Source organism: Haematobia irritans, chromosome 4, assembly GCF_050003625.1.
Source record: "Haematobia irritans isolate KBUSLIRL chromosome 4, ASM5000362v1, whole genome shotgun sequence".
NCBI lineage: Eukaryota > Metazoa > Arthropoda > Insecta > Diptera > Muscidae > Haematobia > Haematobia irritans.
In genome coordinates, this window is record NC_134400.1 from 129,301,564 (window position 1) to 129,320,179 (window position 18,616).

Consider the following 18,616-nt stretch of genomic DNA (forward strand, 5'->3'; position numbering starts at 1 on the left):
CACGGTATTCCGTCGCGGATTTTGGGCTTCCCATAAGAAATACACGTAAATAATTGTTCGCCTACCGCCTATCGCTATGGTTATATTTACACACTAAGAGAGACAAAGAGCTATCGAATATAAGCGCCTTCCGTTAATCATCGCACCGCTGGGCACTTTTAGTACAAGATTAAAGAATGTGGTCAATGGAAAAAATGACTTGGCAAGACTGCCATCAAAGCAGCTGTTAATTTCTAGGTAGACAAAAAGAATTTACGGACGTGAAAAATATTACTAGCAAGAAAAAACTGTATTTATTTATAATTTCGCATCACAAACGATAATCGAAAATACAAGGCATACGAAAATTATGAAATAAACGTTGTAAAGTGCTAGGGGAAAGCAAACAATGAACTGAATTGTAAACGCGATGCAAATTTTTTTTATTTATTCACCGTAAGTCGTCTTGGTGGTAGGTACAGCTGCTATTGTGAATGCATGAGAAATTTGCCAAGTATTAACCGAACGCCGAAACGAACCAACGGCGATGACACGCAACAACACAAAGCAATAATAGATGAAGTGCAAAAACAGAACAGCAGAACAAAGAAGAAGATAACCATAAGAGCACTACGACCCACTACATAAGCAGCAGGAGTGTGAACGGAAAAAAAGCAATTGTACATTCGTAGATATACAAAAGAAATTTGATCCGGGGCTATTGGTGGACCATAAAATCACAGTTCCTCTACATCATCTACACGATAGAGAGACGACAATTGAAAAATAATTAGAGCAAAGGTTAACCAGCGGTAAGTGAAAAAAATTTATGTTCAGTGCATGAGTGCGTTTGACTGTGTGCGTGTGTGTGTGAGAGCGTGAGTGAGATGGCAAATGCAATGAAAAATTTCTTCAATCATTCACAATTGCTGTCTTCCTTCGTATTGTTAATGATAGCCACGAATAATACGAAAAAGCCATATCATTCAAAATAACAATAGAAAAGAGAAATCTGAAGAGCAACAACAATAATAAAAGAAGTATGAAATTTACCAAAAAACAGATAAAAATTGTCGGAAAAAAATTAGTAAAGTAAATCTAACAAAAAAAAGTATAATATATGGGTAGAATATTTCCAAAGACTATTTACAATATTTATATAGTAATAATACCATAGGCTAAGGAAAAGTCTAGGACTAATTTGATAAGTGCACCGTACTTTTTGATCCGCATGGGGCATGAGTGTTTTTTTTTTTAGAAAACCTGGGAGGTATTTAACATTTCATAAATCTTTATGGTGTCTGAAATGTGGATTTCAACCTTGCAGTTTTTATTGATTCTTCAACATGTATCCATTATCCTACACCATAATTAACTATCTCATCCAAAACAAACGAACAAACCAAGTGACTGCAACGGCAGACAAGTAATGTAAGTCTTTGTCGTCATTAAATGTTGCCGTTATATTTATGTATGTTTTCTTTGCCCGTTGCTTTTGCGAATATTTATCAAAATCGCAAAAACAAATAAACATTCCCCCCACTTCTCCCCTCATCATCTTAACCCAATTGTTGTAAAGCTGTAGTACACTACATTTCAGTTAAATTTGTGTATTGTTGTTTTTGCACTTGACGTCTGTTCGCAGACGAATTACGACGCAGTCGACGTTGCCCCAACCCATCATCATATGTATGTATGTACAATGTTCTATACTGTATACATACATGCATACATATCTTTCACCACATTATATTCATTCATTCAGTTATCGCCCGTTAATAACGTTCAGCTAGTGGTTGTCAGACTTTCATATAGAACGGTTGCCAGTTGTATGTTGTATTCTCGTGACATCGAATTGAAGTAGTTTTTCCTCATCGTTGCCTTAGTTTGTTGTTTTAAAAAAACCCGGTGTTGTTTGTAAAATTTCAAAATTTTTTGTTTTTACTTTTGGGTGCTTTGATTTCTTATGTGGGAAAGTTCATTGGACTTTTGAAAAGAATCGCTTCGGGCAATAAATTTACATCGGTTGAAAACAGAGTTGTAAAATAAAATCCCCAATTTTGGTGTAGCTCTTTCCAGTGTTTGCCTAAAATTCCCTTAAAAGTTAAAATCAAAAAATGTCGAGCTCCATTTTTGCTGGTGTTGAACAAGGCCCTGCCATTGAAGTCTTTGCCTTAAATCGGGCTTTCCAAGAGGATACCCATCCCAAAAAAGCTAATCTCGGTGTAGGAGGTAAGTGTAGAAATAGCAACAATATATTGGCGGCTTTTACAAATTTACCTTCTGTAAGCTATTCTATATATTTTCATATTTCTTTTTCGTCTACCCAATCAGTCATCATGCAAACTCTCCTATACATACACACAGGTATCTCAAATAATCAGTGCCGTGTCCCCATCTAGTTGGGCACCTATGACTGTATGTGTCTCAAGAATTGCTCGCTCTGTGTTTAGGATAAAAAAATGTGTTTTTTTGCGAAAATAATTCTCATTAATATTTTTTGCATTTTACTCGTTACTCACTGTTTGTTTTTTGAGTATTCTTTAGTTATTCCATAATAGCCCCACAAAAAATACAGTGAGGAGCGTTCTTATGTGATTGTATGACAACGTTGTTATTCCTCTTTAGATATTTGTGTTTCCATACAAACAGCGGCGCATTTGTACGAGATTTTAGAGGTCATCTTAAAGGTCATACGTTGGGTTTACTGGACGAAAGGCATATGAGAGGATATCCATAGACATTTCCCCTTTTCAATACCAACAATGTGATAGAAAATTACATAAAAAAACAATTTTTTTCTTCATTTCACTGGGGTTGTTTCATTCCGCTTTGTGTAATTATTAAAAGAAAATGAATGTTAAGATCGAAGGATTTCTAGTAAAGGGGTATTTGATAAGGTAGAAAGATATTCTCGATGCAGTAGCAAATGAATAAACTTTTTATATACGCCTTGTTTGGTCCTTTCAGACGCACATCCAATATCACTTATTTATTTATTTTATAATAATTATAAATGGATTTTTTTCTAGTAAAGAACATATGACATCAATAGAACTATACGAATTTACCATTTGACCTATACCTGTTATAAAATCAGAATGAACCGGCAATGTCCCATTGGATTGGTTTTACAATTTGGCCACCGTCGTGCAATGGTAGCATGCCCGCCTTGTGTAGAAAGGGTCATTGACTCAATCCCAGTTTCGATCGAACCCCTAAGTGGTTTCACGATAATGAATAGTGAGCCTAAACAAAAATAACGAGCTGCCATTATACCTAATAATGTAGTGCAATTTTTGAGCCTTTGCTATTAGCGTATGAATATGCAGAGATTGCTTTCGGCGTGAAAAAACGATGTTTTAATTTTCGGCATTTATATGCCTACTGCTTCGCCAATAAAAATGAGTTCCTTATTATTCAGCTAAATATCTAGAATGGTGTCTCAAACTGTGTCACGCTCTTACTATAGCCCCATAATAATTTTTTTGTTTTCTACAATTCATAATAAAATTTTACAATTTTAGGGTAAAATTTTAAAATACATATAAGTTTTTAATGTAGTTGTAGCAGTTTCAGGGATGCATTCTGAAATAATTTATGATTTGGCTTCATGGCCTTTATATACTTTTGTAATTTCTTTAATATAAAAAGAATTTTTATAGTTGATATGTGCCAAATCACTACCTGCAATATAGCTCTTAAAAAAACATATGTATATTTCTAATAGAATAATTTTGTTAAATACATTTTATCCGAATTATAGTCAGCCGAACTACAACAATCAGTCTCCAAGAGTGATTGCAAACTTTTTTAACCGAGGTCTCATGGGATCCATCATCAATTATTCCTTGCGGTCGCACTACAAACCTTAAACATTTTCATAATTATCATATCATCATAGAAACGATATTTAACTCCACAATAAATTTGACATAACCTAAATTGAATCATAGCCGCTCACATATATTAAGAATTAACGGAAAGTGGCACAACGGTAACGCTGGTTTCTACTAACAAATTTCTTTAGATGCTGATGTGATAATCCATATGTTGACTTCGCTCCGGGTTTCAGCGCAGCCGATTATCGAGTGAGCCTGGGTTGTAGGTAGTTAATCAATTTTGTAGAATGGTATTTGATCGGAATGGTGAATTTGAGCGCACATTCTTCCGCGCCTTACCACCAGTATTTTCGGTTGCTTGAGGTAATTTGTTGATAGATTTATGAGGCCATAAGTCTTAGGCGGGAATAATAATTATATTAATAATTAATAATACGTGAAAACACTTTACTTTCTGATCCTCCATTCGATACATTTTATAAATGGATAATCCTTCCATAACTTCTTATAAATGGATGACCCTTCCATTATTTTATGCTCAAAAAGAATGTGATTTCATATATCATAATCTACAATTGAAAAGCATTTAATACGCAATGGATCAGAATACACTTTATTCTAATGATTGAAAATAAGATGCCATATTAAATTCGGCAGAAGAGTTTACTCCAAGGAAAGAATATTGCTGAGAATTGGCAATGTGTGTTGAATGTAGTTATCTTTGACTTCTACATGCGTCTATCAATTGCACATTCAATTCAAAAGCCAACGTCATGACATAGAATGGTATGACAGCATATTGTTGCTACTGAGTTGATCAGATGGTTATTACCAGTGTATGTAGACCCTGTCATTGAATGTATCATGTCATACTGTGTGATACCACTCTGAGGAATTGTGAAATATTATAAAATTATAGCGGTACTTCCATACCGTTTGATGTCGAATATTTAACAATCCATATAATACATATATGGGGAGAGTTACCTGCTTGCTTTAGTTGAATTCATACGTTTAACAATAAATGATTGGATAAGCACTAATAAAAATATTACTTTAAACAATAAAAAATAAAGCCAATTCTGTTTTCCTTCTTTTTTTTTTAATTTTTACATTATTAATAGAAATAATAGCTGAAAACGAAAAGTTTTTCGCTACCAAAAAGTTTTTAAAAGGGGGCAACTTTTTCTTTCCATTTTCAAAATCTTTTTCATCTCTGAACTGTAAGTAATATTGAATGAATATTAGCATTTAATTTGCTGATTATATTTCCAAGCAAAATATGGTTAACTTATACTGGATGGGTGCAAATTTCCATCTTTAGCTAACGCCTCAATTTTAATCCAAGCTGTATTTGTATAAATTACTTTTAATACTCGAATATCTAATAGTCCATTCACATTAGGGTCGAAATCAACTAAAAGTAGATTTGAAATCACTTTTTATGTAAGGCAAATGAAATCTAGTTTAATGTGGATTTTTGGAATTGTAATGTTAATGAGGTATAAAGTAATGAAATTCACTTGAACTGTCAAACATATTTTTCCCAAATAACAAAAATGCATTTTGAGACATTTCCAACATGTTTAAGTGGACATTGATATTAATTTAATTTCAATGATTTGCACAATATCAATAAAAAGTGAAACACATGATTTCCGTTTATTGTTAATGGAAATCGAGATAAACTGAAGGTGGTAACAACATTTATTAAAAGCAATTAATGTTATCACCAGTCAAGTTGGATGTGGCTTTAAATCGGATCAATGACATGTGTCAGTTGAATAAACCCTTCAGAAATTGTGCGTTCTCTGGAAAAGTATACTAATATATATATCCCATAAACAAAAAATCTTGAAATCAAATAAGTATAAAATTAATGATGATATCATTACAAAGCATATTTGTTTTTATCCTTATTAATTCTACTATCCAATACAAAAGTTCACCCAGGTGTTCTAATGTGTTTTTCCAACTTTGATCGAGCCTACTGGTTTTCAAATTTTTTAAAAATTAATTTAAAAATAAGTAAAAAGCAGTTATGAATTGAGTATATCTATAGCCACAGAGAAACTGCTCTATATACAGCGGCATAATAAAGGCATACTTTTCTAAATGCCTTTTGTTTTAGATTTTATACTTACGATTTTACCAAAAGTTAAATAAATCTCTACACAGATTTAAAAATAAAATAAAATAAAATAAAATAAAAAAACGGAGCAAACACGTTTTTAAACAAATAATTTGTGCACTTGATTTTGAGGTCCACTTTAGGTCCATAGTCTAATATCTAGAAAATGATCTTTAATAGCTTGAAGCTGATTTTCCCATATGATATGATTTTCTCTACGGTGGAGGGGAGTATAGTATAATTGATCATAGCAACTATCGCAGGTATTGCTACATTCCTTAGTTGGCAATGAAATGTTAATTATTTTACTAGTTTTAAATACACAACGTCTTTTTGTTTATAAAAATTTGCGATAAGTTGTCAATTGTTTACCGGCAAAAATATATATGTATAACTAATTTAAAATCTACTATTTACCACTAATATTTACATAGGGAAATTTAGTTTTTGTGTATCTCATAAACGATTATAAAACAAAAAAATAAAATAAAACAAGTATATACAGTAGTAAGTTCGGCCGGGCCGAATCTTAAATACCCACCACCATGAATCATATATAATACTCGTAGTTTCCTTTGAAAACTCTTCGTCGGTGCGGGTATCTTGATAATATATGTAGTGTTTAAGGGGGTTTGATAACAAATATTCTCCCAAGCAGATCAATGCAACCAGTACACTTCCCGAAGATAAATTTAAAGATTCTACCTGTGAAAACTAGAACAGATTCTGGATCTACAAGAACCAATTTTGTTTGAATTTTAGAGAAATCATAAACATATCGTGTAAATGATGAAAAAAGCCTTGATTTGAAATCTTAAATCCGTAGATTTTTACCGCCATTATAATTTAAATGATAACGAGGAGTAAAATCTGGAAATTTCATTTTTAGTTTCAAGCAATTTATATGATCAGTGCTCTTGCTATACCCTCAAGAAGTAAATCGGTCAATCGATCAATGTCTTACATAATGGACCGGTAGAAATAAATGCGATACAAATTTTTACAATTTCAGGCAAAGTGGATAAAAACTACAGATTCTAACAGCCTAAGAAATAAATCCGGGAGGTAGGTCTATATGGGACCTATACCAAAACATGGACCAATACTCAAAATTTTCGACACACCTCCTTAAGTTCCTCAAATACCTCTAGAATTCCAATTTCAGACAAATTGGTTAAAAACTACGAAATCTAAAATCGGGCGATCAGTCTATAAGGGGGCTATACCGATACGGACCATTTTCGACACACCTCTTTATGGTCCTAAACTACCTCTAGATTTCTAATTTCTGGCAAATTAGATAAAAACTACGGATTCTATAAGTCCAAGAAGTAAATTTGGGAAATCGGTCTATATGGGGGCTACAACGAAACATGGACCGATACACCCCATTTTCTGCACACCTATTTGTGGTCCTAATTTTAGGCAAATCGAATAAAAACTACGGTTTCTAGAAGCTCAAGACCCCAAATCGGGGGATCTGTTTATATGGGAGATATATCAAACCTTGGACCACTACTCCCCATTTTCGACACACCTATTTGTGGTCTTAAAATACCTCTACATTTTCAATTTCAAGCAAATCGGATAGATATGGGGGCAATACCAAAACATGGACCCATACATCCCATTTTCGGCACACCTATTTCTGGTCATAAAATACCTCTAGATTACAAATTTCATGCAAATCGGATAGTAAATACACGTTCTAAAAGCTCAAGAATTAAAATCTGGAGATCGGTCTATATGGGGGTTGTACAAAAACAGGGACCGATACAAGCCATTTTCGATTTTCAATTTCAGACAAATTGGATAAAAAATACAGTTTCTGGACGCCCAAGAAGCAAAATCCGGAAATCGGTTTATATGGGGGCTATACCAAAACATGGACCGATAGGCATAATTTTCGGCACACTCTTTAATGGTCCTAAAACACCTCTAGATTTCCAATTGCAGGATTCAAATTGCCCCGGACCCCAAATCGGGAGGTCGGTGTATATGGGGACTATATCAAAACTTGGACCGATATAGCCCATCTTCGAACTTGGCCTGCCTGCAAACAAAACACGAATCTGTGCCGGACGATAGCGCTATAATTGAAGGCTGTAGAGTGATTACAACAGACAGACGGACATGCTTATATCGTCTTAGAATTTCTTCCTGATCAAGAATATATACTTTACATGGTCGGAAATCGATATTTCGATGTAGTACTGTCTTACATAAATTCTCTGAATATGATCGATCGTTATAATAGAATGTGATTTTGAATCTTGTTTTGTTTTTATTTTCCAATTGTATAATTTGGGAAATTCTTTAGTGGTGCTTCATCACAAATTAAAGACAATTGATAATGCTTTTGTGTTTATTAATAGAAACAATTTATTTCATTTAAGAAGACCTAAGATTCTTTGCAAATGCTAACATGCAAATTCATGTTGACATTTTCGCCTTCGTTTTTAACGTCTGTCACGATGACATAAATTTTGTACTCTGGAACAGAGATGACGGCGGCGATGATAATCATTTTTTTTGTACCAAATACGATCAATACTCGATACAAAACTGATATATAAAAAATATTTGTAAATATTTTTTTATTTCTGATTCTGAATTTCTGAAAAAAAAACAATGAAGAATCATTGAAAAATCGTGAAGGAATCGGATATTGTCCCAGTCTGCTTTTCCGAAAATTTGTCGACTTCTGAGAAAGAGGAATTCAAAATGTATTTCTCTGAAAAAGGACTGGTATATTGGTGTTAAATAAGGATCACACTTTCTGTACATATTGATACCACAGTGGTGAACTGAGTGTTTCCCGATTCCATTTTTAGTTCAATAACACGGGATCTCCGGGTTCGAACGGCGTTTCACATTTCATCTGCTATTTGTCCCTAATGTAACTCACGAGATAAGCAATAAACTATCACGAATCTCTTCGGGTCGGTCATCGTCAAGTCGGCTAAGATGACTAGCGACCTAAAATCATATTTGGCTCGCTGTATACCGCTTTCGTTGTGGTGGTTATAATCGAATTAAAGAAACGTTGACCAAAATCTACGGAGTACTTTCTGGGCTAGAATATCCTTTATTTTTCTTTGTTCCCATTTTTTGAAAGATTTTTAGCATTGTTTAGATTTTATACTTTGGTCACGTACAATTATATCTTATTAAAAATCATTCACAATTATTTACTCTAACAAAAAGTAAACAACAATATTGTACCCCACGAGTTTATGGTACCCCGCTAATATCAACAATTATTAGATATTTCATCGTTACATAGGGAAATAGACTAAAACAACATATGAGCTTGAATGACATCATTTAAGAAAATAATACTGTTGTTTTGTTTATTATTTTATTAATAGTACGTTTAGTCTGGGGTATGAACTGAAGGGATCTGTTATGGATGGAGTGGATTCTATGTGGATTTTTATTTGTTCAATATTGTGTTTCATTATCAGCAATAAATATGATTAGTTGATAATAAATGCCCGAAATCCATGATGCTCTTTGCATCAATTGATGTGAATAACGTAAAAATATTATTTAACAAATAATTAATCCAAAGATAAGACAAATATTCAATACCAAATCAGTTAAATGTTATGCTTGGTAAACATAGTCACGTTACTCTCTTCGCTTCGTTGATGAACACAAGTAGGTCAAGTGTTCCACGTTAATATACAATGTATTGTACATAGATTTGTACTATTGGCTGATTAACTTGCCTTCTTATCTCTTTTAGAACAACAAAAGGAAAACATGATTTTTTCGTTGACAAAATTTCAACTGATAGATCCGTGGTATTGAATTTCTCACGATTAGTGTGGACTTTCTTCGGTTTAGACTGCAAGGATGGTCATCAAAGTTCTTAGCCTCAAATAAACGATTTGCGATATTTTTGCCCAGCAGAGCTTTAGCAGTTTTAATCGGTCAGAACATTTACGTTGTATGAAGCCTGCAAAATTGACATCCGTGATGGCTAGTCCTCATTCGATTGATATTTGTGCTCAGCGAGTGATTTTTTAAGTTTCTTAAAAAGGAGCCGCCAAATTCTGGGAATATGGTTGATGGGTAGCAGTTCGACCGATTTGAACGTGGGAACAGTGTATTCTTCGCCAAAAGAGGTCGTATTATTTATTTATTTATGAAGTATATCATAAAACAAATTTATAAAATATTGTTAAAATATACCGGACAACACAGAACTGAGTCACTAAGTTAAAGGGTTGTTAGGGAATCTTTACTATGCGTATCTTTTAAACTAGCGTACCCAATAAGGACCTTTAAAATGTATAAATGTAAGATTAAATTAAACTATTACTTTTACACCTTTGTAAATTTAATGATTCTCAATGTATTTAAAACATGAAAATTCTACAGATCACTTAAAATGTCCCCATCGCTACAAAATACATAACATGGAGATAAAATCGAACTTTGAACTTTTTAAGACATCTCGGCGTCGGTAAATTTTTCATCAAACATCTCCAATAGGAGATAAATCGTACGACCAATCCTATAATCAAATTTACGTTTTATTTATCTGTTGCAGACAGAGAATGAAGCCGCCGAGTCGCGCCGCCGATTTCAGTCGCCGCCGACCATTTTTTGCCAGTCGACGCCGCCGCCGAATATGTCGACTCATCTCGACTCAATTTTAGCCGCCAATTAATCAAAAATGTCGATTTAAATCAGAAAAATTTATATATATTTGACGTATTTTTTTCAAAATTTTGAACACAACCAATCATATTTAAGCTGCTATAATAATTTAGCAAAAATTTAGCTCAGAAAATTTGAACGAAATGTAAATTTGTTTGTAAGATAGGTTGTACAACTAATCTCATTATCATTCGATTAACTTCAAATTGATTTTGTAATGGATAATTGTCCGCCGCCGAGTGAACAAATTTATATCGGCTCAGCCATCAAGCCGCCGCCGCTGGAGGCAAAAATTTAGTGTCCGCCGCCGCCGACAAAAATGGGTCGGCTTCATTCTCTGGTTGCAGAGCAGAGAATGAAGCCGCCGAGTCGCGCCGCTGATTTTAGCCGCCGGTGACCCTTTTTGGCAGTCGATTCCGCCGCCGAATATGTCGACTCATCTCGAATTTAGCCGCCAATTGATCAAAAATATTTATTAAAAGTTGAAAAAATATATTACAGCCAATTTCTCATATCCGAAACGAATGCTTTCGTTCGACTAGAATGCCCAAAACAGCTGAATTTATAAAGGAAAATCACCTGATTTTGGCATTTCAGTCGAACGAAAGCGTTCATTTCGCATTTGAGAAATTGACTGTTAATAATTGATGTATTTTCTGCCAAAATTTTTAACTTTAGATCAAAAGATTTGAATGATATATAAATTGGTTGTACAACTAATCTCATAACCATTCAGATAACCTCAATTTGATTTTATAATGGATAAATGTTCGCCACCGAAAATACAAATTTTTATCGGCTTATGCGCTTTATGCCCTTTACAGACTATCAGTTATTCTGGACGACAGTGCTCGTGTCGAACATATCCAATATATTGTGCACATTATAAGTTAAGTCCGAAGGCATAATCGATACTGCTGCATGTTTATGGGATCGATAACACATTTATAATGGGAAAAATTGAATTTTTAAGTTTAACAGGAATGTTTATTCATTTATTGCCAGCTGAAAAGAGACGAGTCAATTTTGGCGGCGCCGTCGCGACTCTGCGTCATCATTCTCTGTTGCTTACTACTATACTTATTGAAACTTCTCGAACATCGACACTCTGAAAAGCGGACAACTTTCGTGAGACGTTTGCTATGTTATCACACTAAAATTAATCTCTCATAAAAAGATATCCCTAAATGTGGACAAATTTAAGCTACTGTGAGTGTCCACTTCTGAGAGGTTTCCGCAGAGGAGGAAATACAAGAGAGCGAAACTGCGTCAGTAGGTGGCTGTCATGAGGAAAATTTCTCTAATATTTTTGTCGGCGTTTCTCTCAACTATCATACAATTTGGGTCGGCATCACCCAGTTCTGTTCTCTGCCGGCCTTACGAAAAGGAAAATAGGATTTAGAACCTACTTTGAAATAACAAAAGTCTTTTTTATAAATGTTTTCATTCTATTAAATTTTTGGCAGACAATTTGAGATTATAACTGGCGACGTTTCTATAACTAATTTATCAAAGCAGCGCTTCGAAAGCAACGCCGGTGATACCAAAACGCTGCGGTCATTGTGCGACATCTCTACGGTTGACATTTGTTTTCTTTGCAGAAGAGATCTTTTCGTCCTCTTGTTTTTGTACTCTATAGGTTACACTGTATACTCTTACCATACATTTATTTAAAAGATTTTTTGGGGATTGTGTATAAAACACGTGGCAACATTGGCTTGAATTAATTGAAATCATTAGGAGTCAAATTACCATTGCCATGGTTTTTATGCAAAATTTTCAAAAGTCGTTCAAATATAAGTATAATAAGAACGACGCATTGCTCTCTTATATATATCGTATGTATTTTCCTGAAAATCTTATGAGGGGCAAGGGGAAATTTGTGTTTATCGATTGATTTTGGCCAATATCAAGGGTGAAAAGATTTGCCAACTATTTTTGCAAACCTCTTCTACGATGCAACGTGAATGCCCCCCACAGCTTCATACCATTTTTTTTATACAGGCTTACCACCTTTCAAAGTGGCCTTTGTGCACTTACGTTTGTAATAGATTAAAGAGTGACTGTTTTTTCACCATATGGCAAGGCTATAAAATGTGTCAGCTGTATGTGTGTGTTTATGAACTAAAATATAAAAGTACCTACAAATTGAACCAACGAACGAAAGTTATAACATTTTGCATAAATTGGAATATTAAAATAAGAAATAACATTTGTTTTCTTTTATCATTGATGTTGTTGTTGCTTTTCAAAGTTTTATTATAATTATATGTGAGTATTAAGTGAATATAAGATAATTTAGTTGTACATTGGGGATTGCAGCAGACGTAGCTGCTTATTGTGTCAAAATCATGTTTTTGTTGTTTGTGACTTTCTTTATTACGACAATCGAATACCACAGCACCAGCAGCTCATCATCCAAACCTTTCATATTTCTTTTCCTAAACATGATGACTTGTGGATAAAATGCGTAAATTGTAACAAAGAAAGAGGCAGAAACAACAATAACAAAATTGCCCAACTGAAGGTATTACCAAATGCGACATAGTCCACGAGCAAAACGCATATTTGTGCAAAACGAATTATGTCTACAATAAACATTTGTAAGCATTCGGATTTCTTCTAAAGGAGATATTTGACACATTATTTCTTAGAATTAACTATTTTCCTTTGAATTCATGGACCCTTATGGGTCATCAAATATATCTTATGAATCAACAAACAGCATTTGTGAATGATTGAATGAAATTGTGTGTGTGTGTGTTTTACATTTTCAGTACTATTCCATAAACTAAAGGATTTTAATTCCCATACTTAGAGCCGAACGTATCGATGATGTCTACTGAACTCGAAGTGGCAACAGTAGCAGCAGCAACGGAACAATCATGCAGTGATAAACAAAAACAGTGCGGCGAAAACAATGACACATCAGGCATCAATGATCCAGAGCGCAACATCCCTTCATCGTCTTCCGAAGATAGTGCGTTGGCGTCCAAAGTGTCGTCATCTGCAAATGGTACATCATCTACAGCTCCCATAGATTTAAAACGGTACTCTCGTCATGCTTTAATTTCTCTACGCAAGGAACAACGATCTCTGGAACATCCTGAGTGTTCTCTAAAGCCTGAACTGCAAATTCTGTCCATTTGGAATTGTCGTCTGCGCAATGAGCTACAGTATTTGGGATTGTGGAAGGCCCCCAATAATGGTAACCAATATGGAAATTGTACTGGGTGTCCTGGTTGTAGTTCCAATGATGGCGTCTGCGATGGTATTGGCGACGACTCGGCTTATGAATTGGGTAACGATGGTGGCGGCTACATCGGTGGTTTACATCAGCCACCGCACATTGGTGGTGTACCTACTGCTTTGTTGAACAATAAACGAACTTTGCGTCCCCGTTTTATGAATCCTCAGCGTGGCATTAACACGTCGACATCTGCGATAGGAAGTGGTGGTATTAGTGGTTATATTGATCATCGCAGCATATCTTCGTCTCACTTGATGCCGGCCTTTGTGAAACGGCGGTCGGGCAATAATATTCCCGGAAAGCCAGGAGAAGGCAGTGGACCGCCCAACTTACGTAGCGTAAGTGCTGGCAGTGGCGGTGGTTACCCTGGTCCCAATGATAACGACAGTTCTGATGGTAATGATGAGCATAAATTAGTAACGGATGCATCCACTTTGCATGGCATAGGGGGTGGTAATCTCAAGCGTAAAGAGCTTCTAAAGCCCATGAACATATTCAAATCTTCCCCAAATAGTCGACCCAATAAAGATGATTTGTATACAGATTCATCTCAACCTGGTTGGATACCTCCTATGTCCAAGTTGAATTCTGAGTATTCCCCTTCGGGTGCTAAATCCCTGGCCGGTGGGAACAAGAGACTGGTGTATGAACGTCGAATCGGGAGTGGACGTTTAATGCCTCGAGAGGACAGCTGGGGTGATATGCGATCGACCGAAGGCAAGCGTTGCGAAAAGGACAAGCTGATAACATCACAAGGTAAATACAACGACAATGGTGGCATTACGGGTAACGCTGCGGACAAGTTGAACCTACGCAATGCTTCAAGTCGTTTCGGGGAGTCACGGAACGCAGACCGATCCCACTACGAACGCCATGCCCCCGTTGAAGGGCCCGAAAGTGATATTAATAATCGTGACAAGTATGATGCGAGCACTGTAGCCGGTCAACGGACAATGTCATTTCGAAGTCGGGGATTTGTGGGCAAAAGTCGAGACCATCGAGATTTTAATGACTTTCGTGAGACGCGGGATTTGCGTGCAGGTGTAACACGTGAACGCCGAGAATCGAGGGAGTACAACAGGTACAGTAAAGACGAGCCTGAATGGCTTAGTGAAGGTCCAACCTCTCAACACGATACAATAGAATTGCGTGGATTTGAGGAATTGGACATGGCGGAGACCGATGCAGAGGCGAATGGTGATAAAGACTCGCAGAACCGAAATGAAAGAAAAGATTCGGAAAGTTCCTTGTTCAATAGTAGCAGTAATTTGAATACGTTAACCAAAGAGAAACCTGATGGCTCACATGAAACACTAAACTCTGATAATAATGTCAAATACGACATTAGAGACTCCTCGGACATTGAAGTGCAAGACAAAAACTCCAATGATGGCTCTGGAAACAAGGAAGCAGCTGCAGAATCTCCTTCCTTAGATACCACCATGGAGAAACAAGCCGAGCAAGTAGTGGCGGTCTCTGTAGCCGTGGGAGCTGCCGAGGATGCTGCAGCAGTTGCCGCCGCCTCGGTTTCGGTGAGACCAAACGAAGCTGTACATATAACCGAAAGATTCTTCGAGCATTTTCTCAACATAGATACTTTGGAGAGTTCTTTGATTGGTGGCCAACAAACGGCTTTGCCATATACCGAATCTGCTGGTTCATCTCGTTTTAGTCGTTGGTTCCGTAACAACGCCGAAAACAATAACAATGACGTGATACAAAATGACATGTCATCTCCGCCTATGGGTGAAGAGAAGAGGCAACAAGGACCACCACCTCAACTACCCCATACGGACTTGAATGAGAATCAAAATGATGTAAATTCATTGATGGCATTCTTTAAAAGCGGCAATGTACCCACACCAGATTTACCCAAAGGCTTCCCCTCTGCTCAAACACTAAGTGTTGGAGAACTCGAAGCTAGAATGCGTAAAATGGATCCAAATGGAGAGGTGGGTGCCGAGGTCGGCAATTTTATGGTACACGGGTGTAACGATGGACAAATGCAAAACGCTGAAAATACTCCACAAAGTAACGAAATGTCTGGGCAAGATATGGGGGCTTTCCGCAAATTATTAGATCAATTGGGTAAGCCCAAAATGGATATGTCGATGAACATGATGATGCCACCTGGTGGCGAGCAACATATGCCGGTACCAACACCGATTGGTATGTTACTACCAGGTATGATTCCTCCACATGGTCTACAACATCCCACACCGCCACCATTAAATATGTTGGATCATGAAGATATGTTGAAGCTGATGCATCAACAGCACATGATGAGACGACATCAGACAATGCTCAAGATGATACCGCCGCAGCATCATCGTATGCCTCCACAGCAGCCATCACCCCAGCAGTATCAAATGCAGGGAGTAGGAGGAAATAAAAATGTACCAATGGTAGGTGCGTCACATCATCCTCATCTTATGTCTCCAATTATGGGAAATCATATGCAGGATCAGCCACAACAACAACAACAACAGCAGCAACAACAACAACAACCCAGACCTTTACATTCACCAACTCCATTGGCATTCACGCCCACTTCCGTTCTACGTAAAATGACAGCGGAGAAAGAGAACAATACCCAACAAACGCCAATACCCATGATATCTCCACAACAACAACAACAGCAGCAGCAATTATCTGGACCACCAATTCAAACACCTCCTCCATTGCAGCAGCACATGATAAAACTCTCTCAGCAGCAACAACAACAGCAATCACATCAACTTCAGCAACAACAACAACAGCAACATATTAACCCGCCTAGAATGATACTCGGAGCTGGAAATCTACAACATTTGCAACAGCAACAACAGCAGCAGCAACAACAACAGCCACAACAACCCCAACAAATGCCACCAAATCCCGAAGGTAGCCCACAAATGTTACCACCACATTTGAGGAATCAATCACTTGCTGGCTTGAAATGGCCACCTGGTTTCATCGGTGGACCAGTACAACATCCATCTATGGTGAATTCCATGAATAAGCCGATGGGACGTCCCATATTGAAGGGACCGGTGTCACAAGTTATGCAACATCCACAAAATCCACTAAAGCAGATGCCCAACCATCTAAACGACACTCAAAATGCTCAAAATCAAATGCAACAGTTTTCTCAACAGCAACAAAGCCAACAACAACAGCAGCAGCAACCACCACCACCCCAAATGTTGGGTGGTCATCCCTTCCCAGCACACTTCATGCAAAATCAATCACCACAAAATCAGAATCACCCACATCATTTGTTCCAACAACAACAACAGCAACAACAACAACGCTCTTTGGAAATGCAACGCCAGATATTCCAGCAACATCCATTCTTAGATATGGCCGTTGCAGCGGCTGCTGTTGCTCCACCACATCCCCATCACCAACAAACATCGGCTAATAATGAAAACAATTCTGCCACGAATTTAAATTATCAAGCGGACGGACGCTTATCACCTACCAGCAATGTGTTGGCTCAGTGGTTCTCACCTGAGGTTCTAGCCAAGGCTTCTGCAGGAAAGCTGCCATTATTAAACATGAACCAGGCCTTGAGCTTGGAAGCATTGGAAAAGAGTATACAACATTCCTCAACGCCTGTACACAATTAAAAATAAAAAGGAAATTACAAAGATGATGAAGATGAGAAATACAACAAGAAAAAGAAGAAGATAACAAATGCTTATAACATTAAATTATAATAAAAAAAATTGAAAAACAACAACAACAAACATACATATTAACGTTATTGTAATTAGTTGGATATTGAAAAAGAAGATGAAGAAGAAGAAAAACAAGAACTTGATTCAAAAAAAAAAAAAAAAACAACAAAAACAAATCACATTTTTTTCTTTTTTTTTGTTCTTTTTGTAAATTTTGAATTCGTCAGTTTTTTTTTCACAAGTTTTTTGTGCCAAAATATGGTAAAAATAAAAAGAAGATAACAAGAAAGAAAACAACTACAAAACTATGACGTCTTAATATCTATAAATTTCTATGTAACGATTAAAGTTCTGTAAACCCCTAAACAGCCCACCCTTAGGTTCATCGCAGATGTGAGGTTTTTCATAACAAATGGCAATATTAGAGGGGGTTTGATTTTTAGTGCTTATATTGAACGCCCAAGAAATCAAGTCGAAAATTTTACAATATCTATCCCAGCTCCATTCCCCGCAAAGAAAAATTAGAAATATCTTAACATCGGAGGAATATCTATTTATTCGTGTGGCCATTATCTAGAACAGAACAATTTTCAAAAATCCATTATTCATCACCAGTAATCCCCCAATTCACGTACATCCTTTCTATATACTTTGAACTTGTTTCTTAAAAAAGTATTGCTCTGTATGATTGTCCCATATTTAGTTTTTATAATTTTGTATCATAATGTCTCGCCCCTCGAACATATTGTATTTAAAATTAGGGGAAAACGAATTACCATAATATAATTTTGTATAAAGTTTGCTTATTTATATATCTTGCATATATACATACATATGTACATGTTCAAAAAACAAATCATTTTCTTTGCTTTCGTTTCGTTATTCGAAATTGATTTTATAAATAAAATATGAAATGAAACTGATAACTGCTCTGATAACCCTAAATAGTTTATTGTTTTGGGTGTAAGTTGATTAAGCTAACATTTCTTCCATTATTATTTTGTGTTTGGTGTACTATTCAAAAAGGTCTAATCAATGCGATCTGTCGTTTTTTTTATTATTTTGTAATGCATTACGTTTG

The 18,616-nt window shown here is 36.1% G+C and overlaps 2 protein-coding genes across 4 annotated transcripts in view; both read left to right on the top strand.

Annotated features, from left to right (window-relative positions):
- The first annotated feature begins 227 nt into the window (after positions 1-227).
- On the top strand, positions 228-17,608 carry 4E-T (eIF4E-Transporter). Of its 3 annotated transcripts, none has more exons than XM_075304644.1 (2): positions 228-791; positions 13,442-17,608. In XM_075304644.1, the coding sequence occupies exon 2, from the start codon at positions 13,456-13,458 to the stop codon at positions 17,482-17,484; it is 4,029 nt and encodes a 1,342-aa protein (XP_075160759.1). In that variant the 5' UTR covers positions 228-791; positions 13,442-13,455; the 3' UTR covers positions 17,485-17,608. The 3 variants fall into 3 exon arrangements, with proteins under 3 accessions (XP_075160759.1, XP_075160760.1, XP_075160761.1); XM_075304645.1 differs by lacking the exon at positions 228-791 and adding an exon at positions 12,753-12,894 and having other exon boundaries at positions 13,401-17,608; XM_075304646.1 differs by lacking the exon at positions 228-791 and adding an exon at positions 12,762-12,894.
- Positions 1,754-18,616, top strand: part of Got1 (Glutamate oxaloacetate transaminase 1) — a 53,232-nt gene continuing 36,369 nt past the window's right edge. The window contains exon 1 of the mRNA XM_075304647.1: positions 1,754-2,211. Within this exon, the coding sequence (XP_075160762.1) occupies positions 2,097-2,211 (115 nt within the window). The 5' untranslated portion in view covers positions 1,754-2,096. The remainder of the gene's footprint in view (positions 2,212-18,616) is intronic.